The sequence below is a fragment of the Podarcis bocagei genome (assembly GCF_964188305.1).
Source record: "Podarcis bocagei genome assembly, contig: HAP1_SCAFFOLD_208, whole genome shotgun sequence".
Lineage (NCBI taxonomy): Eukaryota > Metazoa > Chordata > Lepidosauria > Squamata > Lacertidae > Podarcis > Podarcis bocagei.
This window is the reverse complement of record NW_027670240.1, coordinates 15,533-40,623: the sequence shown is the minus strand read 5'-3', so window position 1 is coordinate 40,623 and position 25,091 is coordinate 15,533. Positions and strand designations below refer to the sequence as shown.

Below are 25,091 nucleotides of genomic sequence, written 5' to 3'. Positions count from 1 at the left end.
CGCGCGTCCTCCGCCAACGAGGATACGCAGGACCCTCTCGCTCTCCCCTTCTCTCCCCCCTAACAGTCCAAACCGAGTAACAAACCCGCGTGCGCGCGAGCGCCTAACTCCCCACTTAATTGAAATCCCCGCTCTGACGTCGTCACGTCCGTAACTCCGACGTAAAACTCTCCTCACTCCAGGTCTGTATCTCTCCGCCACGCAAAACTTTGTCGCCTTTTCTTTTAACTTAGTTGTCCCCTGCCCTGGAAGACCGATAAAATATAAGAATGTTCCTTACCCCACCACCACTCCCACACTGAAATGAGCTTTCTGGGGGGCGGGGGGGAGCGGGCTGCGTGGGGACTACTTCCGAATGGTTTCTGCGGAAGCATAAATATGGCGCAACGACAGCCGTAATGCCGCTTACCTGCGAGTAAGCGCCTCTGAACTCAAGTCTTCTCAATGGGCGTGCTTATGAGGGTGCCGTTCCTCCTCTGTTCTGAGGTGCTGCTTAAAAATAGCACAACAGGGGGGATATAATGACAACTTTGAGTGCTTATGAAGTAGCTGAAGAACTTCCAAGTACAATGATTGAATTTTAAGAAAAAGAAATTTTAGTGTTTTGTTGGAAGCCGCCCAGAGTGGCTGGGGAAACCCAGCCAGATGGGCGGGGTATAAGTAATACATTATTACGGTATTATTATTATTATTATTATTATTATTATTATTATTATTATTCCCCCTACCCTATTTTCTTTTTTTGAAAATGGAAAAACTTGCCAAGGCAGACACGCCCCCTAAATTAATGGAGGATGGGGGGCACCCACGTGACTACACATGACAGGGGTGTGGCAACTTGACTGAAATATTGGGGGGCCAAGCAAGCCCCGCTCAGCACATGACGCGGGCACGCACATGCCCATCAACTGGGGGGGGGGGACAGCCGTCAAATGTTTTACGGGGGGAGAAGACCCCTCGGTCCCTAGGAGTTGGATCCTATGATACAGGATTTGACAATTGCAGTTCCACACAAGTAACCCTCAAGTTCTCCAGTTTAGCATCTCTTTTGTACGCAGCCCGTCCCAAGCCCATGCAACTGCTAAAGCTTGCTTTTCACCATCCCAACTCCCATTTCTGAAAAACCCTTTCTCCTATGCAGTCCCACTGTACACTTGTTCGCATCTTCACCCCCGCGTCCGTGCCTCCCCGCATTTTTTTTGTGCAAGATCGCTGCAGTGGTGAACTCCATGGTGAACTCCTGCAGCTTTTCAATCATACGTAAACGACACGTCAGAAAAAATTAGCTACTTTTACTTACAAAGAGATACGTCTAAAACATACCTGGTTTATTTCAAATATTTGAAATTTTAGCTCAGAAAGAAGAGTACGTATAAATACATTCTACATTTATAAAGAAATGCTTTCTACATTTATGCAACAGGGGATGCATGGGAGTCTTCTGAATTTCTAAAGGTATAGATATATAATCCTTCCTGCTACCATCAAATACCGGTGCTTAATATAATTACAGTATTTTCCTGTGCCTTTGTGTGCTGGTTTGACTTTTTCTTTTCTGTTTTCTTTTCTTTTTCTTTTACAAAGTAGCCTCTTGTTTCCCTGGACAATATATGAATGGGAAGTGAATGGGAAGTGGACTCCTTTGTTACTTAGTTTCAATATTTATCTAAATTGGGAAGCTCCTTCTGATGCAGTAAGTGAAAGTGGTGCTGAAAGAAAAAGTATTTTATAAATAGCATACTCGTACGCTTTCCACCAAAATAGAAGAAATGTCCATCTCAAAAGAGTCTTAATGCAAAGATTTTTGTTTCTTAGTTTCTGGTCCAAGGAGTAGGGCCTCTTGAACCTTTGGGCTGGCTGTTCTAATTTCATCACATTTCTTTTTTTAATATGAGCAGAATTTTGTGAGTTAGGTTGTTGAGTTTGAGAAGGTTGATGACTCAGTTGATGGATGTTGTGTATATTTTGGGTGCTTGCTAATAAAATATCTGTTCTAAGTTGCTACATCAAATCTGGAACTTCATGCAGAACCAGGAGTGAAATACATTGCAAAAAAATACTATAGAATATTTGAGGACTCCACATCCTTTATCTCTCTCAAATGAGACAGCTGAGGAATGCAAAAGGGATAAGTTTCAGGATAACAAGAAGGGAGAAAACACTGAAAGGGGTGGAGGGGAGTGGCTGCTTTAAACCTTCCACCCCTAATTTACTAAAATTTCTGCTGGTGTTGAAAGTTACCATTTTCTTCCCAATTTTCTCCATCTCTGCTTTACTCAAACTTCCACAACTTTAAACCACTGCTTTCTGCCTCTCAGTGTGCCTCCCTTCCTCACTCCCATGCTGCTGTTGTGCAGCTTGCCTTCACATTTGCTCCTCTATACTGCCCTGACTTCATTCAAATCCAGGTTTGTGATGTGGCACTGCAAGCCTCCAGTGGGGGCTGTTTGATAACGTTCTTACATTTATATTATATACAGAGAAACCAATCCTCCCTCCCAATTAGGCTTCCTGGAGGAGGGTTTCTCCCCAACCTCAATCTGAATAAAACCTGCAGTCATTTTGATTTCATATCTGTATCGTCTTACATTAGTCTTGTCTGAGCTGCTTCCACTTCCACTTTCCATTATGTCATCAGATTCAAAAAAGTGGAAAAGTGAAAATCAAAAGCAGATGAGGAAAACTGCTTTAAAATTTAAAAGGTGATTGAGATAGTTATAGATTCTAAACTCTGTACACATGAATGAAACAAAATGAGTATGTACAGTGTATGTGTACACCTAAATGTCTTTGAGTGTTGAGGAGAGAAAACAGGATACTCCACCCATGGCCAGTAATGTATAATATTGTACACTTGTTACACAGAAACTGTATGCATGGTCTGCAGAAGTGCTGTTTTCCCTCCCACGTGCCGTATGCTAATTTTTTCTGCATATTTAATTAAGGGTACCTGGGAGTAAACCCCACTGAACCCCACAGGACTTATAAGGAACTTCCTTGCCTCGCCTCGCCTCACCCTCACTCCAGACATTTTGAGTACTTGAGTCATGTGAAATCTAGTAATTTCTAATGTGGTATTGCGATAAGGCTATTTTTTTCAGGGGAGGGCACAAGGGACCCTGTGTACACCTCTGGGTGTTTGTATATTGATGATTTAGTAAGGAGGTGATATATGTGTGAATTATATATATTTTTGTGTAAAAGTAGTTGATACTGAAAATTAATAGCATATACGTTGCAATTTATATGCTGCATATTAACTTACTTCCAGTAGTTTGCCTTTGTAGAATATATGGTCTAGTATCAAGTTAATAAAGTTTTTGTGAGCAGAATATATACACAAAGGAAGCAAAGGCTCAGCAAGGTCATACTTTCTTTTCTGCTGCAGGGCATAACATTTTAATATTTAGATCTTTCAAAAAGCAAAATCTCTTGACATTTGTGCTTTGCTTTTGTAATTTTTATAGTTTGCCTCATTTGCTGTTTTCATGTGGCTATGATGTTTAGTCACTTCAAATGTGTTGTAGTTCAGTGTAAACAGCTTTGTTAATGTTAGCTTCACTTTGGAATTAAATTACTCTGAAGTGGCAAAGCTACTGGCACGATCCAGCTTAGGCCATCCTGACCCCATTTACTTGAGAGTAAGCTAAGCCCCACTGAATCCAGTTCCCATTGGACTAACCTCTGACGAAACATGGTTAGGATTGCAGTGTCAATTTGCCATTAGATTACAATATGTAAAGTTTGAGTGGTCAACTTAGTAAAACCTAGTTATTTTCAAAATAGTATAACTTTTCAGTCCCAGTTATACAAATACACCATTCTGGAATTACTACTGTGTCATGTGCAAGGGTGTACAGTAATTGAGTAAATAGCTGACAATGTACATCATTTTATCATGGTAGAGTTGCTCTTTAACATGCTTTTGGAAGTTGCACCTTTGAGCCAGTTATAAGGGACATCACAATAGGATATTTTATTTTATTTATTGCATTTCTATTCCATCTCTTTCTCCATGGAGCTCAAGTTGACATACATGGTTCTCCTCCTCCTCATTTAATACCCACAGCTACCCTATGTAGTAAGTTTTACTGAGAGGCAGTGACTGGCCCAAGGTCACTTTGTGAGCTTCATGGCTGAGTGGGGATACCAGCCCTGGTCTCCCAGATCCTAGTCCGACCACTCCAGCATGTAGGAACAAATCATTTTGACCATACAATTGTAATTATCTGAATTATATTTTCACATATTTTCAGTATCTCGAGAATGAGGTACATGCCAAGGCTTGCTGCATAGGAGTGCACTCAAAAGAAAGGATTTTCTGCAGAAATAATGCTGCAAAGTAACTTCACTATAGTTTTACTGTAATAAAAAAAGAAAGACACCAAGCCTTTAGCACACATTCAGGATTTTTTACCAGTATGTTACGACTTACAGATAAGTGAACCAAGTTTATAAGGAGAGATACCACTAATGCCAGGGTGGTTAATGAGGAAAGTCAGAGAAGCTATTGGAGAAGGCTTCATTCAGAAAAAATACTTATTTTTTGTTCTCATTTGGCAAAGGGAGCACAGCCCTTGGGGGGGGGGGTTGCAAACAATAAGGGATTTAAAAAAGAATTTGAGGAGCAAATTACCAAAAACATTAAAACCAACAATAAAAAGAGGTGAAATAAAATGGAGACCAGCTATGGAGGCAGTCCTCTTATGGATCAGTAACTGGTTAAAGAACAGGGAGAAGTGACCAAGAAAAGCTTCTCAGAAGAGTCCCCTGAGTGTTTGAAGTTTCGCTGCTTTTCATGAAGTAATGAAGGTCACCTTCCCTTCTCAGGAATAAATGGACAGTTCTCCCAATGGAGAGATGTAGAAAGCCAAGTCCCCCAAGATTCTTGGTAAGACTCCACTTTTGAACTTGTTCATAAATAACCTGGGGTTAGGGGTGAGCAGTGAGGTCACCAGATTTGCTGTTGACACCAAATTGTTCAGGTTTGTAAGAAGAAAAATGGATTTGCAAATTAGCTACAAGAGGATCTATCCAGACTGGGATAGTGGGAATTAAAATGGCCAGTGCAATAAATGCAAACAATTCTAAAGTGATGTACATTGCAGGGGGAGTTCTAACTTTTCATATATGCATTTATGGGGTCTGAAATGGCAGTGACTTATGAGGAACGAGATCTTAGCTTAATGAAAATGTTGAGTCAGTGTGTGGCAGGTATGAAAATTAGGATTCATCAGGACAGGGTTTGAAAATAAAACTGTCAATATCCTAATGCTGTTACACAAATCTATGGTAGGAGTCATTCTGCAAAGAAACAGAAAAGATTGTTGTAACTTTAAGAACTGTTTCTGTGAGTTCATGGTGTGGTTTTCTAGACTGATTAGGTACAGCTGGTGATGGGTACAAAAGGAGAAGTTGCAGTTTGCATTAGCCTGCAAAAGAGAACACCCACATGCTTTGTGTTTGTAAGGTTGTAAATAAAACTCTTGCTTGAGTATTTTACACCTGTCTCATGGTCCTGTTGTCTGCTACCAGGAAGATACAGGTCCAATAATGTATGGTGACAGCACTGGAATACTGTGTTGAGCTGGAAAAGGATATTGTTGAGGTGGAAAAGGGAGGAGCTAACCAAAATGATCAGAGAGCTGGAACAAGATTACAACATTTGGAACTTTTTAGTTCAGAAAAAGGTATGGTGGAGCATGATAGAGTTGTATAAAATTATGCATGGTGTGCAGAAACTGGTAAGAGCAGGGGTTTTCAACCTGGTCCCCACCGCCCACTAGTGAGCATTTCCGAATTCTAGGTGGGCGGTAGGGGTTCTATGGCACAAGCTGAATCCTCCTTCCATCAAGCACTGGTGGGTGGTAAGGAAATTTTACCATCAAGAAAGATGCATTAGTGGGCGGTAGTTATAAAAAGGTTGACTACCCCTCGGTTAGAGAGACGTGTCTATCCTTCTCACATGTACTAGAACGTGGGCCATCCACCAAACTAGAATGCTGAAAGATTCAGGACCGACAAAAGGAACTATGTCACACAGCACGTGCTTAGACTATGGAATTCATGATTGCAAGATGTAGTGTTGGCCATCAACTTGGATAGCTTGAAAAGGACACTGGACAAATGTATGGAATAAGAGCTATCATGACTGTATTACTTCCACTGTCAAAAGCAGTATGCTTCTACATATCAGTTGCTGGGAGACACTGCTGTTGTGCTCCTGTCCTTCTCAAAGACTTCCCACATGAAACCATAGTTGGTTGTCCACTATGAGTACAGGATGCTGGACTAGATGGGAGTTGGTCTAATCTTATTTTATTTTATTTAGAACTCTATGTGTTTTCATTTTTGAGAAAGATGGGTCTGCACATTTTATTTTCTAGCTAAGGACAGTTACTGGCATAAGCTATAGCCATTTATTTTTTTCATTCTAGATATCTAGATAGTGTAATCTGAATGCCAGTATTTGAGGAAGGTATGGTTTATCAGTAACTATTTCATAAAAACTGCATCAAAAGTATTTTTTATTTCTATTTGTAAGACACAAATCAAAAGCTCAGAGACATGATTCTTGCATGCATTTATGAATATGCTTTATAAGAAGCTCATATTAAATTCAGATTTAAAGTCCTTTCAAATAATTAATCTATCTATCTTTTAGATGATAAAAGTGCAAAGTGTAGCAAATTACCTGGGGAAACAGAACTCCAAAACATCAAGATATTTTATTTGATATAAAAAATGGTAACAAATTGTCGAGATTTTTTTCTTTCAACTGCCCTTCTCCCACAAGAGTTCTGTGTTTTATTAGATCAAATATAATATAGAATATTACTTTTACTAATGTATTCTTTTTAAATACACTATTATCAAAGCCATAGAGGATGTTCAGAAAACAGACTACAAATCTCATGAGGTCTGCCACTGCAGTTTCAAATAAAACTATATAGCCTGGGTAGTAAGAAATTCTGGGAATGATCCCGAGAAAGTCACTTATAATCCAGCTACAGTGGTCTTTGTTTACACATGTTCTGGCAAAGTGAATAGATGTATGCTAGACTGGATAATTAAAGAATCTACCAATTTACAGGTTTTCAATATTCAGAATCAGACTTCTAAAAACGAGATCTCAACAGGGCCAAAATAGATTGGAAACATTTTAAATTCTTTCAAGCACTGACATCCCATGTAGTCAATTTTATAAGCTTTTTTCCATAGTCTGTGGAATTAGGTTACCAAGAATTAAACAAGGAACTGTCAGAAATGAAGAACTTGCTCATGGAAATTCACAAGTAGTTTTCTCATGGTGATGGCAGATCTGGATTTCAGTTATGTGAGACACCATGCAGTTATCTACTGCTTGGTGACTGAAAGGATTTTTAATTTTTTTAAAAAATAAATCTTCTAAAATAGTTGATTCTTCAAGAACTACAAGCAATAGGCTCTGATTGATAGCTGCTATATGTTAATTTCACAACAGGGATGTAATTGAAAATTGTAACTTTGTGACTTTGTGTGTGTCTGTGTGTTTTCATAGAATTCAGACACTCTTTTACAATGGCTATGAGTAGCTATCTACCTCCCATCAGAAAACCTCCCCAGCAAACAGGGTTCTACCAACTAAAAGCATGATGAAGGTAATCTGCAGTGTAACAATTTCTGGAACTTCTTGGGTGAAGATCTTACAGCAGGATCCTATTAGTGAAAGTAACATTGGACAACTGTGGATCGCCTCAAGGCAGGACATTTAGGAACATTTGGTAAATACAAATACCATAGAATGGTTTTGATATGAGTAAAGAAATCGTTAGCCCAAATAAATGGTTCTGTCCAGTTTTATGCTCCAATGAAATCCAGTCTAATTAGATTATATCTAATCAGGATACAATATTGTCCACATAGCTGAGATATCAGTGGTGTGTGCCTTTGAATTATAGAAAATAGTACCCTACTAAATCCAGAGCAGTGACTGAAGCAAACTAGGATATGGTCTCCACATAAAGCAATATGAGTGTAGAAAGAATGCTGAGGAAGGAGACAGGATGCAACCATGTTAAACTATCCATGGACACCCCAGATTTGAATGCTCCAGCATATTAAAACACCCTGCGAGTAAAAGCAGCATTACCAGGAAGAATGGTTCTAGAACAGCTTGTTCCCAGTTGTTTTCTACTCATGAAGGAGTTTTGCACATAGGGGAGCATTATAAATGTGACCACCTATTTGCAGTCTGAAGTGGAACACTGCCTGTAACACAGGCAGCACCAGAGAGGAGAAAGGGAGAGGACATACTGTCCAGACACTGCTGGATTCCTTTTGTACTTCCTTCAAAGGAAAGATGTTTTAACATAAACGTATCATTCTCTTTCAGAAATCTAAAATATGCAACAGAACCATCTCTCTTGGCACACACAAAAGTGCACCATGTCCTTTTTATGCCATTCCCCATCACCACCATGTTTCTGCTCCTGCAGTCCAGTCTAACCCTCCCAAATCCGTTTTGATGCATGTGTAGACAAGGTCTAAAATGCCTGCCATGGCTATATTTGTTTCAAGTAGACCAAAATGTACTGCCTAGGAAGATTACATTTACTTTTGTATAATCCATTGGAACAACTGAGAATAATGATTACTTTTATTCAGATTACTTAGAATAAATAAGCGTGTTCTGGTTGAGAAGATAAATTGCTGTTGCAAATTAATGTTATATGTATAATGCTTCATTTTTAACTTTTTTTTTTGTCAGAACAGTGCTCTGAGTCAAATAGCTAGAGTTTTTAAAGTTCTGGGAAGTAATTTAAGTAAGGGATTTTATGTCCTTTGCACCATTGCTGTATTTAGTTTAAACGAGCAAATAGTAGAGGAATGAAATTAAGAGATTTAAAGAAAGAAATGCAGCCTGAAAATAAAAATGAAACCTTGTTCTTGCATCAGAATTATTAGATCTTGCGATTTGCATATACAAATAATTCAGCAACATTCACTGGCATTATAAATACAGCAAGATCAAATTATAAATGTAATAAAAGAAAATATCACTGTATAATACATACATATATTATAAAGATCTTGACATAAATTAAATATAGTTTTGCATATACAGAATAAGGTTCAGTAGCAACATACTAAAAATGATACTGCGTAATGAAAACATTTTCAAATGCTGGAAACAAAGATGTTCAAATTCCTTTAAAAACCAATTCATAAAAGTCATTTTCAAAACACTAATCAATACAGCAGGCATTCTTCTGTTGGGCCTGATTAACCCAAGCCATTAAGTATCTTACTTAGTACAAGATTTCAAAACTTGCTTGCATCAAGAAATGCTTTCCACACTGAGTTGTCTGCCAAGAACTATGTTGTGTGTTGCAGGGAATTCTGGAGTGCATTGTGTCACCCTCTTAAATTTGCGTAGTGAGACTAGCTGGCCTCTATACAGAGCATGTATGTCCCACAGCACCAGGGCTGTTTCCAGGATTCTTTGGACCCCATGCAAGAGACAGCAGGAGGCCTGAACACGCAGAGATACACATCCACATCAAATACAAGAGAGTACATACTTCATGCATTCAAAAGAGTGCATGAGAGTTCAAATTGCGTAGGGTCACAGGGATGCAGTGCTGCCCTTTCCCCCAGTAACCCTCTGCATGCTTCCTACTCCCAACCTTTTGAGCTCTGAGCACAAAGGTCTGCAGGGAATTTCTAAATGCAGCTAGAATATTGCTGCAGATATTTCTGCTCAAACCTCAGGAGAGGAGAGAGTGGAGATGGCACACATGAGGATACTGGAGGCGGGGCTGGTGCACACACTCCTGGACTGTTTCAAGCTCAGGTGTTCTTTTGAATGCATGAGCAGGGCTCCCTCCAATATCTTCTTTTGCTCCTAAGCTCCATGCAGAGGGCTAGCTGGCTGACTAAATGGGGCGTGCGGATGGGCTGGCTCTAACAGCAGATGAGTTGGGAGCACGGAGCCTGCTCTGCCTGATACAGCATCCACTACTGGTAACATGGGAGACCAGGCAAACTGTGAGCTTAGGCTCTCCCAACTTCTGCAACAGTGCCAAGGAGGAGTTAATCCTGAACGTTGTGGCTGATTGTGGGCTCTGCAAATCCTGTGGCAATCAGGGGAGCAAGGAATCCAAGTACGGTATAGAATAGTATGACCTTGGCTGTCATACAGGCAACAGAAGGTCAAGACCAGAGCCTTCCTTTCCCCACACAGCTGCATTTCCCCCCCCCCACATTAACTATTTGCATGCCTGTGTGCGCACTGCTCTTGTTTGTTTTTAAAGCAAATTTATGTATATAAACTATTAGAGGGGGCCCTGCAGATTTTACTAATCCCTGGTGCCAGGCCTGCAAAGGACATGTCTCCTCTGCTGCTATACTTTCCAGGAAAGTATCAGTAACAAATGATAAGATGCCTTTTGGTTAGCTAAGTTACAGTTCTTTATCTTGTTGTTAGTCCTTGCAAGGCATTAAAAAGCAGATGCAATAAAGGGAGTGCTGGCCTGCTCCCTCCATGCATTGGAGGGCAAAGATCTGTAGCCAGGATGCTGCTGCATTAGTGTTAGCTCTCCACATGATGCTGATTGTGCAAGGTTCTAAATCACACTGGATCTACATGCATATAGTAGACATCCAGCCTCGTGGAGGGTAAAGTTGGGGAGCTGACACGCCCCTGCCCTCTCCTTACGCAAGTAAAATCGCATGAGGGTTTTAACACACAAATAGGGCTATTGTTGACTCCCTGATAAATTGATAAGGAACCCCGAGTTTCTAGAAACATACTTCGAAATAAACTGCTTTAACAATATTACTATTTGTGCACTGTTTCTGAGTTAAGCATGTACTTAAGAGCTTTGGCAATCAATGTCCACTGTCACACAAGACAATAAGTTGAGTCACATAGTGACTAGATATGCAGATCAGAACATATAAATTTCTAATCACTGTTTGGCATTTATTAATGCAATCTCATGCAATGTAAAAAAAATTAAGTGTGGAAACCCATAAATATGTTTGTTATACCATTGTACGAAGTATCACAGTCTTATTTGACTAAACACCTTGAAGTGAAAAACAAGCTTTCTAAAGTTGCAATTCACCAACCTCATAAAACAGATTAGTTGTGATTAAAAGTGATTTGGCTGGGTTTAGCACAGTATTTCCTCAACTGTGGCAAGTCTTGTCATCACCAAATGGGAGAACCTAGTAGAACTAGATTGTCTGAAGGGAATCCAACAAAGCCACAGAGAAGGTTTTGTGCTTCAGATTACTTCAGAGAATTTAATCCCACGGAATTATCTGAAACTGTTGAGTATAGAAATTATTCCACATTGGGGGAGGAAAGCTGCTCCATTTTAAGTGCACTCATATTAGTATTACCAAAATGAGCCTCACCCCAAGTATTCTGGCTTCACTTGGGTAAATATAAGAAAAGTTAAAACATCCCTACTTCATTAATGGATTCCGCTATGTGCATTTCTGGTCCACATCTTACGTTTTTAAATATTGCTTTACAGAACAAGCAACAAATTAAGAGAGTTCTGGATGCTATTAGAAATATTATCTAATAATTACTTCCTTCCACCAAGGCAGGATTTTTCTCTACATCTGAAAATGACTTTGTTTGGATAATTTAAAAAGGAACAACTGCAATGCTTTCCCTTAAGCAGATTTCACAGTTACAGCTATGGATGCTGGTCAGAGGTCAAGGAAGGGGTACTGGACTGATACTAAGAGAAGCAAGGAATTCCAGTGTCATGGATGAGGGAACAGCAGCTACCTATGCTATTCTAGGTTTACTGAAAGCTAGGAAGTGGGAAATTAGAAGACGGAGACTAAATTGGTAACTGTAAAGACTATTTTTGTGTTATCAAGCTAAATAAGATACTTTGGCTAAGTGCAGAGAGGCCATTCATCAAGGAGCCAAGAAAACCGAGGGGACATATTCACCAGGACCTAAAGGTGTTACTAATATCCAGTAGTCAAAAACTCAATACCAGGACTAGCACATGTCTCTATTGTAACAAAAATAGAGATATTAGGAAGAATATGATTATGGTTTTGTCAAAACCCCAGTATTTTGAAAACAGCAGTTTCCACACAATTTGTACTGCATTAGAAAGCGTCTGACACTCTTAAGGCTGTCGGAAGCAGCTTCTAAACTGGTGGGTAGAAACAGTGGTTTTAAAAAACCTATCTTCATCTGTTAATGTGCTCACAGATTTGGGTCCATAGTGTATTGGACTGTTCATTCCTCACATTTTGGAGTTTGGATTTCCAAACTTATTATGATAGAAAGCTTATTTTACATTCAACTCTTAACCAAATAATGGTGTTTGCTTTGGGGCTTAGAGAGCTTAACATCAATCACCTCTTACAATAAATTCTATTCATTAAGTGCATAACAACTGTACATATACATATAGATTTACAGAAGTGCATTACTGGGAAGACACAAGCAATAAAATGGCAGTGCTTTAAAAACAGTGTGCTTATAGACTAACCTGAACTGTTTTCAATTAAAAGTCGGTAAGTAAAAGACTCATGTGGACACCTTGCAATCCTCTGAATTGCTAAAAGTATCCACCTTTCTTCCAGTCGTGTATTAAAATGAACATAGATTAAAATAATGCAGGAGCTGAAATGTAATGACCAGGTTAAAGTCTACATAGTTGTCAATAAGGCTTTCCTTGTTGTATTAAAAAAACCACCAATGAACAAGCCCAAACTATTGCATATTAGACATTTATATACAAATTATTCTTTTGTACTTGTGCTCTTTAATTTATGCCTTCTAAAAAGATGGGAGCAATAGATATAAAATGTACTGTGTGTTTTGTCATTTTTCTCCAAAGCTAGTTTTGTCCAGACGATGACATTGCCACATGGGGCTTTATATATAGTCACAGCCATTAAAGTAAAAACCCTAGGAAGCAACCCATCATACAAGTCAGTTCAAAACAAATGGGTTTTGTGCCCTAACAGTAAATGGTCAGTTGTGCACCAACAGCCCAAACCCAAATTTTGTGGGCACTCCTACATGTCCATACTTCATTGGCTACACTCCTGGGATAGTTCTGTATACTTACAATAAGGAAGAAAATTGTGAAATAATAGGTCATATAGGAGGTCTGAAAGCATACTGGCATTGAGTACCACACCATTTGTAGGAACACAATTCAGGACACTGTTCATTCCCATTAAGTACCACCAACACTAAAGGAGCACAAGTGTATTTATCTGTGTCCTTAATTGAACACTAACACCAGTATTCTAAGGACTTGGAAGTAAATGTCTTGACTTCAGTAGATGCTATTCCCTGATTCAGCTAAAGATTTGTCATGACTATACTCCACTGACACCAGTGAAGCAAGTTTGCCACTATGTAATTACTGAAGTTGTGTTGCTTTCAGTAGTGCTTAGCCATAACTATCTTAAGCTAGATTGTTTTAAATTGAAAGTATATGTTTTCCTTTACCGTATTTTTCGTTCTATAAGACGCACATTTTCCCCTCCAAAAATTAAGGGGAAATGTGTGTGCGTCCTATAGAGCGAATGCAGGCTGCGCCGCTAAGCCCAAAGCCAGAACAGGAAGACGGAGCACTGCGGAGCGCTCCGTCTCGCTGCTCTAGCTTGGGGATTGCTGTGCGCAAACCTCTGTAGGGCAGCGGGGTGCCTTCACCTCGCTGTCCTGCAGAAGCTAGCAAGGCTGTTCCCAAGACAGAACAGCGAGACGGAGGGCTCCATCTCGCTGCTCTAGCTTGGGGACGGCTGCGCGCAAACCTCTGTAGGGCAGCGGGGTGCCTTCACCTCGCTGTCCTGCAGAAGCTAGCAAGGCTGTTCCCAAGACAGAACAGCGAGACGGAGGGCTCCATCTCGCTGCTCTAGCTTGGGGACGGCTGCGCGCAAACCTCTCCAGGGCAGCGGGGTGCCTTCACCTCGCTTTCCTGCAGAAGCTAGCAAGGCTGTTCCCAAGCCAGAACAGCGAGACGGAGGTCTCTGTCTCGCTGCTCTAGCTTGGGGACGGCTGCGCGCAAACCTCTGTAGGGCAGCGTGGTGCCTTCACCCCGCTGTCCTGCAGAAGCTAGCAAGGCTGTTCCCAAGCCAGAACAGCGAGACGGAGGGCTCTGTCTCGCTGCTCTAGCTTGGGAACGGCTGCGCGCAAACCTCTGTAGGGCAGCGTGGTGCCTTCACCCCGCTGTCCTGCAGAAGCTAGCAAGGCTGTTCCCAAGACAGAACAGCGAGGCGGAGGGCTCTGTCTCGCTGCTCTAGCTTGGGGACGGCTGCGTGCAAACCTCTGTAGGGCAGCGTGGTGCCTTCACCCCGCTGTCCTGCAGAAGCTAGCAAGGCTGTTCCCAAGCCAGAACAGCGAGACGGAGGTCTCTGTCTCGCTGCTCTAGCTTGGGGACGGCTGCGCGCAAACCTCTGTAGGGCAGCGTGGTGCCTTCACCCCGCTGTCCTGCAGAAGCTAGCAAGGCTGTTCCCAAGCCAGAACAGCGAGACGGAGGGCTCTGTCTCGCTGCTCTAGCTTGGGAACGGCTGCGCGCAAACCTCTGTAGGGCAGCGTGGTGCCTTCACCCCGCTGTCCTGCAGAAGCTAGCAAGGCTGTTCCCAAGACAGAACAGCGAGGCGGAGGGCTCTGTCTCGCTGCTCTAGCTTGGGGACGGCTGCGCGCAAACCTCTGTAGGGCAGCGTGGTGCCTTCACCCCGCTGTCCTGCAGAAGCTAGCAAGGCTGTTCCCAAGCCAGAACAGCGAGACGGAGGGCTCTGTCTCGCTGCTCTAGCTTGGGAACGGCTGCGCGAAACCTCTGTAGGGCAGCGTGGTGCCTTCACCCCGCTGTCCTGCAGAAGCTAGCAAGGCTGTTCCCAAGACAGAACAGCGAGGCGGAGGGCTCTGTCTCGCTGCTCTAGCTGGGGGATGGCTGCGCGCAAACCTCTGTAGGGCAGCGTGGTGCCTTCACCTCGCTTTCCTGCAGAAGCTAGCAAGGCTGTTCCCAAGCCAGAACAGCGAGACGGAGGGCTCTGTCTCGCTGCTCTAGCTTGGGGACGGCTGCGCGCAAACCTCTGTAGGGCAGCGTGGTGCCTTCACCCCGCTGTCCTGCAGAAGTTAGCAAGGCTGTTCCCAAGACAGAACAGCGAGGCGGAGGGCTCTGTCTAGCTGCTCTAGCTTGGGGACGGCTGCGCGCAAACCTCTGTAGGGCAGCGTGGTGCCTTCACCCCGCTGTCCTGCAGAAGCTAGCAAGGCTGTTCCCAAGACAGAACAGCGAGGCGGAGGGCTCTGTCACGCTGCTCTAGCTGGGGAATGGCTGTGCGCAAACCTCTCCAGGGCAGCGGGGTGCCTTCACCCCGCTGTCCTGCAGAAGCTAGCAAGGCTGTTCCCAAGCCAGAACAGCGAGGCGGAGGGCTCCGTCTCGCTGCTCTAGCTGGGGGATGGCTGCGCGCAAACCTCTGTAGGGCAGTGGGGCACCGCGCTGTCCTGCAGAAGCTAGCAAGGCTGTTCCCAAGCCAGAACAGCGAGACGGAGCTCTAGCTTGGGGACAGCTGCGCGCAAACCTCTGTAGGGCAGCATGGTGCCTTCACCCCGCTGTCCTGCAGAAGCTAGCAAGGCTGTTCCCAAGCCAGAACAGTGAGACGGAGGGCTCCATCTCGCTGCTCTAGCTTGGGGACGGCTGCGCGCAAACCTCTGTAGGGCAGCGTGGTGCCTTCACCCCGCTGTCCTGCAGAAGCTAGCAAGGCTGTTCCCAAGCCAGAACAGTGAGACGGAGGGCTCCATCTCGCTGCTCTAGCTTGGGGACGGCTGTGCGCAAACCTCTGCAGGGCAGCGGGGCGCTGCTCTCCAAAGGCTTCAGGGATCTTTGAGGCTGGCGGTGGGGAAAAGCAGCGCTTCGCTCCACCGCCAGCCCCACAAGCTCTGGTGAATGTACCTTGGACGCACCTAGTTTTAGAGGGGGAGAACAAGAAAAAAATTTTTCCCCCTGTTCTCCCCCTCCTATGGTCCTGTGCGTCCTATGGTCCGGTGCGTCCAATGGAGCGAAAAATACGGTATATATTTGCTTTCTATCTGGCAATATACCTTTTTGTGATAGCAAGAACAGAACCTCTTTCTTTTCAAAATACAAAATAGTTTCAAAATATTGATTAATTAACCTACATTAAATATGTTACTTTATGTTAATATTTCTTTTTTAAAAATTATATCAGGTTAAATAACTTAAGGTGATCTTTTAAGATTATTTAACTGAATTCAACGAACTCAGTATTTGCATTATGGTGCTAAGTTACAGCTTGCAATTATAACAGAACTATCTAGAGAATCTTGTCTTCAAAAATAATTATACGTTTTATGTTTTTTGCTAAGGTTCAAAATCTTAGACAGTTGCTTGTGGAGGATTCATGTACCATTATATATAATCCACTGAATGAGTTGTGCTTAACAGGAAGAATGCTTTAAAAATACAAAAAAAAAGCAAACAGATATAACCTGGCTATTGACCGTTAAGATTAATAGTTGTAGAATATTAACCAACTTTCTAGAGCACCTCAAATAGTGTCTTCCACAGTCAGCAGTTCACATTAGCATCAATAGGTTTACAAGTGGAGCAAGGTGCTGATGAACATAAAAGCATCAAAACACCGCCACAACCGAAAAAAGAATACTCTGCAAATACTGAGATGAATGCAGCAAGCAAATGCATATGCTCTTGGGTGGCCACACTCATTTCAGTGGGGTTCACACAGTGTTTCCTAGTAGCATGTGGCCATTGTGTGGAACTTGCTCTAAGAGAAATAATTGTCATGTGCGCGGATTTGGATCCAGCCTATTTACTCTTATTCCTCTGCTTTATAAACACGGGTTATTTTATAAGTCATCTAAAAGTTAAAAAGTAAAAAGTAAAAGTCAGAATTTCATAGATGTTCAGGGGAAAATATGGGTATGATCCAGCCAAAACCAAGCATTTTTGAAGTCCCATTAATGAATTTTAAAAGTATTTATTTCCTGTTCTTCGATGGACTCCCATCCAAGGGGCTGATCAGATCCATGCACACTTAGCTTCAGCAGTGCTGCAGCATCAAGTGCTCCCAGACCATTAACTGGACTCCAAATCCCATTAACTTCAATGGGAAAAATTTAAGCATAAGCTTAATACACCCACTGAAATCTGTGGGTATTGAATATGCCTAACATAGGCTGGATTGTGCCCTATTTTTATAATAGTTTATACTGTGATATATTGTACACGGCCATCTATTATGCAAAACTTAAAGATCACCTTGATCCAGCTTGGGGAACTAGATACACAGACACAGCCTTTGCACATATATCCCCAGCTGAATGGGGTGTCCCACATGCAAAAGTGTGCTAGATGTGCAGCTCCCCTATTTTATGTGCTGAAGCTGCACATGTTGAGCATTTCAAAACAATAGCAATCCTGCTGTTTGGCTGTTTGGGAAGGAAAGTGGGACTCTGGAATCAAACAGGTTCTTCAGGTGGTTTTTTTTGGTTTTTTTTTTGAAACAGTTCTGCGCATGCTCCTTTGGATCAGAGAGTAAAAGTCTTGAATAATTTATACATCTAAGGAGGCATTCCGAGCAAGCCAAACATGGTAGTATGTACATTTAGAGTTTTTAAAAAGTCAATGGAAATAAATTAACATGATTTACAAATCTCTGTACAGATGATTAAATTAATAATAATAAGGCAGGAGTTTTCACTTGAAATTGGCATAATCAGAAAATATGTCAATGAAATCTTGTACCACTTTGTAGCAGAATTCATACTGTTCCTGAAAAGAGAAGAAGAATACATTTACTCTGATGAAAATTTCTCTGAATCATAACAATTCCAGTGAAGCATGTTTAACTCTAAACTAGAACATAATCATATCTCACAGACAACATTTTTAATTTCTTATCCTGTTAAAACACTTTCTTTTTTGCAGGTGGTAGCATAATTAATTTTAAAATATAACTAAAACAACAACAACAACAGTTGGTTCACTGAGAAAGCAGACTTTGAATGAGAGGTGGACAGTGAGCCCAATGGGAGCATTTAAAAAAAACATAAATCCTATCAGGAGTCACTGTCAAATCAAGAAGTTTCCCATTTACTTTTTCATTTTAATTAGTTATAGCCTGCCTCTCAGGGTAGGGGAGCCATCAAAAGACAGCTAAAAATGGCTATATTCTGATACCAGGACACATATGTAAACCTGACTATTGCTATTGTTTTTAAAAACAACTGTGAGAGGCAAGCAGAGCACAAATAACCAGCTCTAATTAATCTGCCCATTATATACAGGGAGGCCACCCTTGCCGTAATTCCTTGATTGCAAAAGTATGCAATGATATTTGGATCTTGCCACTGCTATTAGCTGTTCAGAGGACCAGCTGTACACTCCTCTCCCCCGCCCCCCAAAATCCAAGATACCCTATAGCACTGTGCAGAGGCTATTCAGCAGTTTCAAAAGTTGTTGTGGTGTGGCTTTGCAACATGACTAAGCATTGGCACGACATGTATTTGTGAACACCCAAGTCCTGTGTTGTGACACTTTGCTCAAATACCAACATCCTATTATCCTTTTGACAAATATTTTTGTGGTTAAAACAACATACCAGTGTTTGCACCATATGTGGTCTTTGCAGTCGTAAACTCTTCACAGCTTGAAATACATCTAAGAGACCCTCAGCTTTGACTCGCTCCAGAATATTGCTGAGTGCAATGAATGTACCTGTTCTTCCAGCTCCAGCACTATAATACATATACTTTTTTTTCTTTAACAGGTTATATTACCAAATCCATATTCAATACAGTGAAAATACACCCTGAATTGATTCCCTGCTACTTAGAAGAATCCCTGCATTGCCTCATTGTTCTTTCCAAGGACTGGCAGAAGCAGAATAAATTATGCCAATTTGCTTAATATAAACATTTTCATGCAGATAACGGAATTTAGTTCTACTAGCCAAGGAAAACTTTCTTGAAATATAAACTCACGTCTAAATTTTTCAACCACCCAACCTTAATCTTGCAATCACTTTATGTGCATAAATGTTTACATCATGCTGTTTCTAAACTACCAATATATAAACATAGTTCCTAGCACTTCTGGAAACTCTTAGAAACATCCTTGTCTCAGCAGCCAGAGCCTGACTATCACTATGTGACTGACTGCTGTGCATTACACACTGAAGCTAACGTAATGTATGAATTATAGTTCTAGCTAATAAGAAATTGGGCTTCAAAATCATGAACACAGTTTATCCAACAAAAGCAGATCTCCGTAGCTGACATCTTATGACAATAGGTGACTGGTAGGTGAGTGTAGTTTGCCCAAAATGGTCTTGCAGCCCAAATTCAGAAGCCAGGCAGACCTAATTAGGTCCATGGCCAAGAGGTTCCCCATTGCTGATCACTTTGTGTAATATCACTTTATTTAATATCACTTTATCACTCTAGGAAAGTGAAATTAAAGCTTTGCTGACAAATGCCCCATTTCTGATAACTGAGTATCTTGTCATAGTTGTCCATTCCCTCTTAAACTCCCAGAGTACAGAAAATCGTTTCAAGGCTACTAGATTGGTAAATGTGTATGTTTTTTATAGAAAATTATTGTCTTTTTTAAAAAAATTGTAAATATATTTTTACATTTTTGTAAATATTTGTCATGGAAATATTGATGGGCAGAATAGAAATATTGCAAACTTACAAACAAGCAAAGGAGTATAGAGCAAAATAAAATACAAAACTATTTACCTGCAGTGCACTGTAATGGGATGGTTTCCTGTCTGCTGTTGCTGCTTTTGGACAGCTGCAATGAGGTCAATCATTCCCTTCCCTTCAGCAGGAATTCCAATTTCAGGCCATCCATGAAAATGAAACTGTCGGACAAGTCTGCCCAGCTTCTCCTGGTCATTCAAAAGCAAGAAAACCACAAATTCAATGCAGCTTCAAGAGTGGAACGGAACACTGGAAGCCAGCTACATACCTTCTTATCTATAGGAACCTTTTCATATATGGTCAATGTAACTTAATCATGTGATTTATATAAGGTAAGAGGATTTTAACGAGTAATCTAAATTGAGCTAAATTTACATTTCAGTTGGCTTTAAGCAACCCTGAAGTTCAGAAAACCACAGCGGACACAGACGTATTTAAAATGTTATCATTAATACCTGATTGTGCATAATCAGGAAGTCCCTGACGCTTATGGCATCAGCCAGTGAGTCAATCTTTATCTCGATGGTAATCTCTCCATAAGTAACAGATCCCTCTGATGGCCAGTATTGAAAACATTTTTCCTGTAACATTGAGGGAAGAAAAGGGAATGAATGCTGCCTCCAGAACTTCTTGGTTGAAATATATTCATGCAGATACAGCACTGGTTCCTCAAAAACATTAGTAAGAACTAGTTCCTGTCTCCTTCCCCTCCCTCCAATCGCACATTACATATTTGTCAGGGGTTTAGGAGCAGAGGCACGGGCAAGGGAGGAAACAGAGAGCGAAGGGGAGGAGGCAGAAGAAAAGATGAGTGATGACGACGACCCGAGATCTCCTAGTCTTTCTAGTGAATCAGAGGATTCACAGAAAGGAGCACCAGTGGCCAGGGCAAGGGGGGCACCCCAGGAAGATAGAGCCAGAGGGGACTCAGGGGGGAGCAGCTGGAAATCGGGACCAGCGTCACCGCCAGGAAGCAGGGAAGAGGAAGGGAGCCAGGGGGGAAGCGCTGGCAGCTCACCACAGGAGGGAGGGCATGAGTCAGGAGTGGCCACACCTCCATCGGGGAGCGAAGAAACGGTTAAGAGGAAAGTGGAAGGTTGGGCGCGCGCGCCAAGTTCAAATGCAGAGGAAGGTGGCGCAGTAAGCAGCCCCGAAAGGGAACCAGGTCCTAAAGCCCGGCGCAAGGAGGCAGGAGGGTCCGGGTCAGCGTCAGAAGAATCCCGGAAGGAAGAAGCCCCGGGGGGTAGAGGGACCCAGAGGAGGACAGTCAGGCGGAAAAGGTGGAGCAAGGCTAGGATATTAAGTTGGTGCACACGGGGCGGAGACTCAGACGGAGCTTCGCCGATCTAGCTACTAGACGTAGAGTTTGCGCGCAGCAGCGTGAGAATGGAAACTGTAATTCAATAAAGACTTTTACTTAATGATCGCTGGCTAGCGTGATCCTCTGTGAGCTAGGATCTTCAAGCAGCTCTGACAGTAAGCTCCGTCACTCCATTGTGGGCATCTACAGCCTCGAGGAGGGGAGAGAAACAGGTGCCTACTAGCGAGCTCACGAACGGCAGACGACATGACGGCTGAGCAGCAGATAGAGGACCTCAGAAAAGCAGTGGCACAACTGAACGCCGAGGTTCTCGCATCCAGGAAGAGAGAGGAGGAGGCAGCTGCCGCCTGCAGGGATCTCCAGGTCAGGTTAGACGTGCTGACAAAGCAGACACCCCGGCAGGAGGGAATTGGGTTGGCGAGACGGACAGGCGGGCTAGTCTCTCACTTCGATGGGAACCTGCAACAGTATCCCAACTTTAGAGCCGACGTACTGTGCGCACTGCAACTGCTGCATAAAGACTTTAGAGATGAACAAGAGAGAGTGGGGTTCATCATGTCCCATCTGCATGGGGATGCGAAAGCATGGCTACGCAATTTATGGAGAGATAATGATCCGGCGCTCCAGAATGCGGATGCCTTTATTAAAGCGATGGATGGGTGCTTTTTATCAAGTATTGACGTGGATCTTGCACGGAAGGAGGTGCATGGGCTGAGACAAGGGAGGGCCAGCGTCAGGCAGTATCATGCCCACTTTTTCGCCTTGGTCAGTGCCCTGGAATGGGACAGAGATTCGGCGCCTGTAAGAGACCTCTTTTGGGAGGGGCTGCACAACTCGATTAAAGATGAGATCGCGAGGGGGGAGAGACCCCGAACCACCCAGGAGGTCGTTCAGAGGGCACTGGCAGTGGGGGTGAGGCTGGAAGGACGTCCGTGGAGCAAGGACGAAGGGCGTGGAGGGCGCGAACCAGCCGGGGGCCCCTCCTTCCTTCCCAGAGAAGCAGCGCGGGCGCAATCCACGCCTCCGCCAGGAGGAGGAGCCGAACCTATGGAGGTTGGAGGTGCAAGGGCTCAGTCAGCAACCAGAGCCCTAGCACCGGCAGCAGTGAAAGCGAAGCCTCCTAGAGGGAACAGGAAGTGTTACGTCTGTGAGGAACCAGGGCATATGGCAAAAGAGTGTCCCCAGAGGCCCCACAAGCTCACTGCAGCCTCAGCAATGGTGACTGCAGCAACGCAGCAAGGAGGAACACAGCAGGGAAACGAAGCAGTCTGGCTGGAGGAAGAGGCCCTGGGGCCCAGCCAGACGTGTTAGTGACGCAGTCCCCAGAGATTTTACAGCCCGTGAACCCCCTCCCGCCCAAACCAGTAGTGAGGCTCACAGCATCTCTCCAGCTGCCCAATGGAATCACCATAGACGTGCCAATCACCATTGACTCAGGCAGCAATGCGGACTTTATAGGGCAGGACTTTGTCGACAGGCACGCTGTGCAGTTGCTGCCGGCCACACTGCCCCTGCAGGTTGTCACGGTGGATGGCAGGGAGCTGCTCGGGGGGCAAGTGGTGAAGCAGACGCCACCAATGGTGATGCGACTTGGGAATCACAGAGAAATCATCAGCTTCAACGTCACTCAACTATCTGACACGCCCGTTGTATTGGGCATGAGTTGGCTGGACAAGCACAGCCCAACGATGGCTTGGTACCAGAGGCAGCTGACCTTCGGCTCTTCCTTTTGTGCTGAACACTGCATCGTGCCCAGGCAGGAAGGAGAGGAAGAGGAGTCACAGCTGCTGCTAGGCACGCTGCAAGCGATTCCCCACAAGTACGCTGAATTTTTGGAAGTTTTCTGCGAGAAGGAGGCAGACAGGCTACCCCCTCACAGACCATATGACTGCAAAATTGACCTGCTGCCGGGGGCGGCGCTGCCTAAAGGGAGACTGTATTCCATGTCAGAGGACGAACTGCAAGAACTCAAGGAGTTCATTGATCATAATTTGCAGCGCGGCTTCATCCGGGAGTCCAAGGCAGTGGGGGGCAGTCCCGTATTCTTTGTTAAGAAGCGGGACACGCCCCAAAAGAGACTCGTAGTGGATTACAGGATTTTGAACAGTGTGACTAGGCCATCGGACTTCCCCATGCCCCGAATTGACGACCTCCTCGCAAAGGTACGGAAGGGCAGAGTGTTCACCAAGTTGGACCTGCGGGGGGCGTACAACCTCATTCGCATGCGGGAGGGTGATGAGTGGAAGACAGCCATGTTCACGCCACTGGGGACCTACGAATATAGAGTTATGCCTTTTGGATTGCAAAATGGCTCCCACGTTTTTCAAGCATTTATGCATCACGTGTTGGCGGGACTTCTCTACAAGACGTGCGTCTGTTTCTTAGATGACATCCTGATCTTTTCGGAGTCGCAGCAGGAGCATGACAAACACGTCAAGGAAGTGCTGAGCAGGCTAAAGCAACATAGGCTCTACGCCAAGCTGGAGAAGTGCCAATTTGACGTGCCGGAGGTGGATTTTCTGGGCTACAAGCTGTCTGACAAGGGGCTCGCCATGGACAGCGCCAAGGTTCGAGCGGTGTTGGATTGGAAGAGCCCGCGCAACCGGAAGGAGGTCCAACGGTTTGTCGGCTTTGCGAACTTCTATCGCAAGTTTATCAAGGGCTTCGCGATGCAGACGGCGGCCATCACTGACACGCTTAGCTCCAAGAAAAAGAAGTTCATTTGGACAGAGCAGGCGGAGCAGTCCTTTCAGGCACTCAAGCGTCTCTTCGCGTCGGAAGAGCAGCTGCTTCATGTCAACCCCAGCAAGCCGATGAGGGTGGAGACAGACGCTTCGGACAGAGCCGTGGGGGCGGTCCTGCTGCAGAAAGACCCGCAGGGGGTGTGGCGCCCGGGAGCGTTTTACTCCAGGAAGCTCAGCAAGTCCGAGCAGAACTACACCATCTGGGACAGGGAGTTGCTGGCCATTCACGCAGCGTTCAAGGCGTGGAGGCACTTTCTGATCGGCGCCAAGCACACGGTGCAGGTTTGCACGGACCACAAGAATCTAGAGCACTGGCGCACGGCACAGTTCCTGAACCAGAGGCAGATACGTTGGGCTGAGTTCTTTGCGAACTTCGACTTCCGAATAGAGTATGTCCCGGGGGACACCAACATCATGGCAGACGCTCTCTCCCGTAAGCCACAGTATCTGGAGGACGCAACGCCAGCGGCAGCCATGCACATCTTCGCACCGACAGTGTGGGCGTGCGCCGCGGCGACCGTGGACCTAGAGGCGGTGCGACGAGCGTTGCAGGGGGACTCCTTCGCACAAGCAAAGATGGCAGAGGTGCAAAGGGGCAAGGCAGCGGCCGACGGTTTCCAGCTAAGAGATGGATTGCTCATCCGTAAAGGGGCCATCTACGTGCCGGGAGACGAACTTCGAGCCAAGGTGCTGCAGCAGCTGCACGACGCGCCCACGGCCGGGCACTTTGGCAAGGAGAAGACGGTGGAATTAGTAGCCAGGGATTTCTGGTGGCCTGGAATGAGAGGGGAGGTCGCAGACTACGTGGCGAGGTGTGACACCTGCCAGAGGGCCAAACCGGTGCACAAACCGCCGGCCGGACTGTTGGAACCGCTGCAAACTCCGGTCGAACCTTGGGAAAGGGTGGCCCTGGACTTTGTCACGGATCTGCCCAGCTCAAGGGGCAAGACGGCAGTGCTGGTGGTGGTGGACCTGTTTTCCAAGATGGCGCATTTCATTCCGTGTGCTAAGGTGGCCACGGCGGAGCAAACCGCCAAACTGTTCATAGACCACGTGTTCAAGGTTCACGGTCTGCCACGGTCTATTCTGTCCGACCGGGGGCGGCAGTTCATCTCGAATTTCTGGCAGAAGCTGATGGGCTTCCTGAACGTCAAGATCAACCTGGCGTCGGCGAGACACCCGCAGACCAACGGGCAAGCGGAGCGGGTCAATGCCATCATGCAGCAGTACCTGAGATGTTATGCAAATCAACAGCCTGCGACGTGGGTGGATTACCTGCCGCTTGCCGAGTTCGCCT

The 25,091-nt window shown here is 44.4% G+C and overlaps 1 protein-coding gene and 1 long non-coding RNA gene across 5 annotated transcripts in view; one reads left to right on the top strand and one right to left on the bottom strand.

The window, feature by feature from the left end:
* The first annotated feature begins 408 nt into the window (after nt 1–408).
* Nucleotides 409–25,091, top strand: part of LOC308579567 — a 27,494-nt gene continuing 2,811 nt past the window's right edge. Inside the window, exons 1-3 of one of the 3 annotated variants that reach the window (XR_014004539.1) lie at nt 409–486; nt 4,831–4,891; nt 20,112–20,159. This is a non-coding gene — a long non-coding RNA (uncharacterized lncRNA). Of the gene's footprint in view, nt 487–1,325; nt 1,456–1,640; nt 1,694–4,830; nt 4,892–20,111; nt 20,160–25,091 lie in introns of those variants that run through there. The other 2 variants (XR_014004540.1, XR_014004541.1) reach the window with 2 other exon arrangements.
* The window catches only part of LOC308579566 (receptor-type tyrosine-protein phosphatase epsilon-like), a 22,747-nt gene continuing 15,174 nt past the window's right edge, over nt 17,519–25,091 (bottom strand). For both annotated transcript variants that reach the window (XM_081214126.1, XM_081214125.1), the window contains exons 8-11: nt 20,185–20,310; nt 19,766–19,917; nt 18,625–18,760; nt 17,519–17,795 (exon numbers count right to left, since the gene is read on the bottom strand). In XM_081214126.1, the coding sequence (XP_081070252.1) occupies nt 17,721–17,795; nt 18,625–18,760; nt 19,766–19,917; nt 20,185–20,310 (489 nt within the window). In that variant the 3' untranslated portion in view covers nt 17,519–17,720. The remainder of the gene's footprint in view (nt 17,796–18,624; nt 18,761–19,765; nt 19,918–20,184; nt 20,311–25,091) is intronic.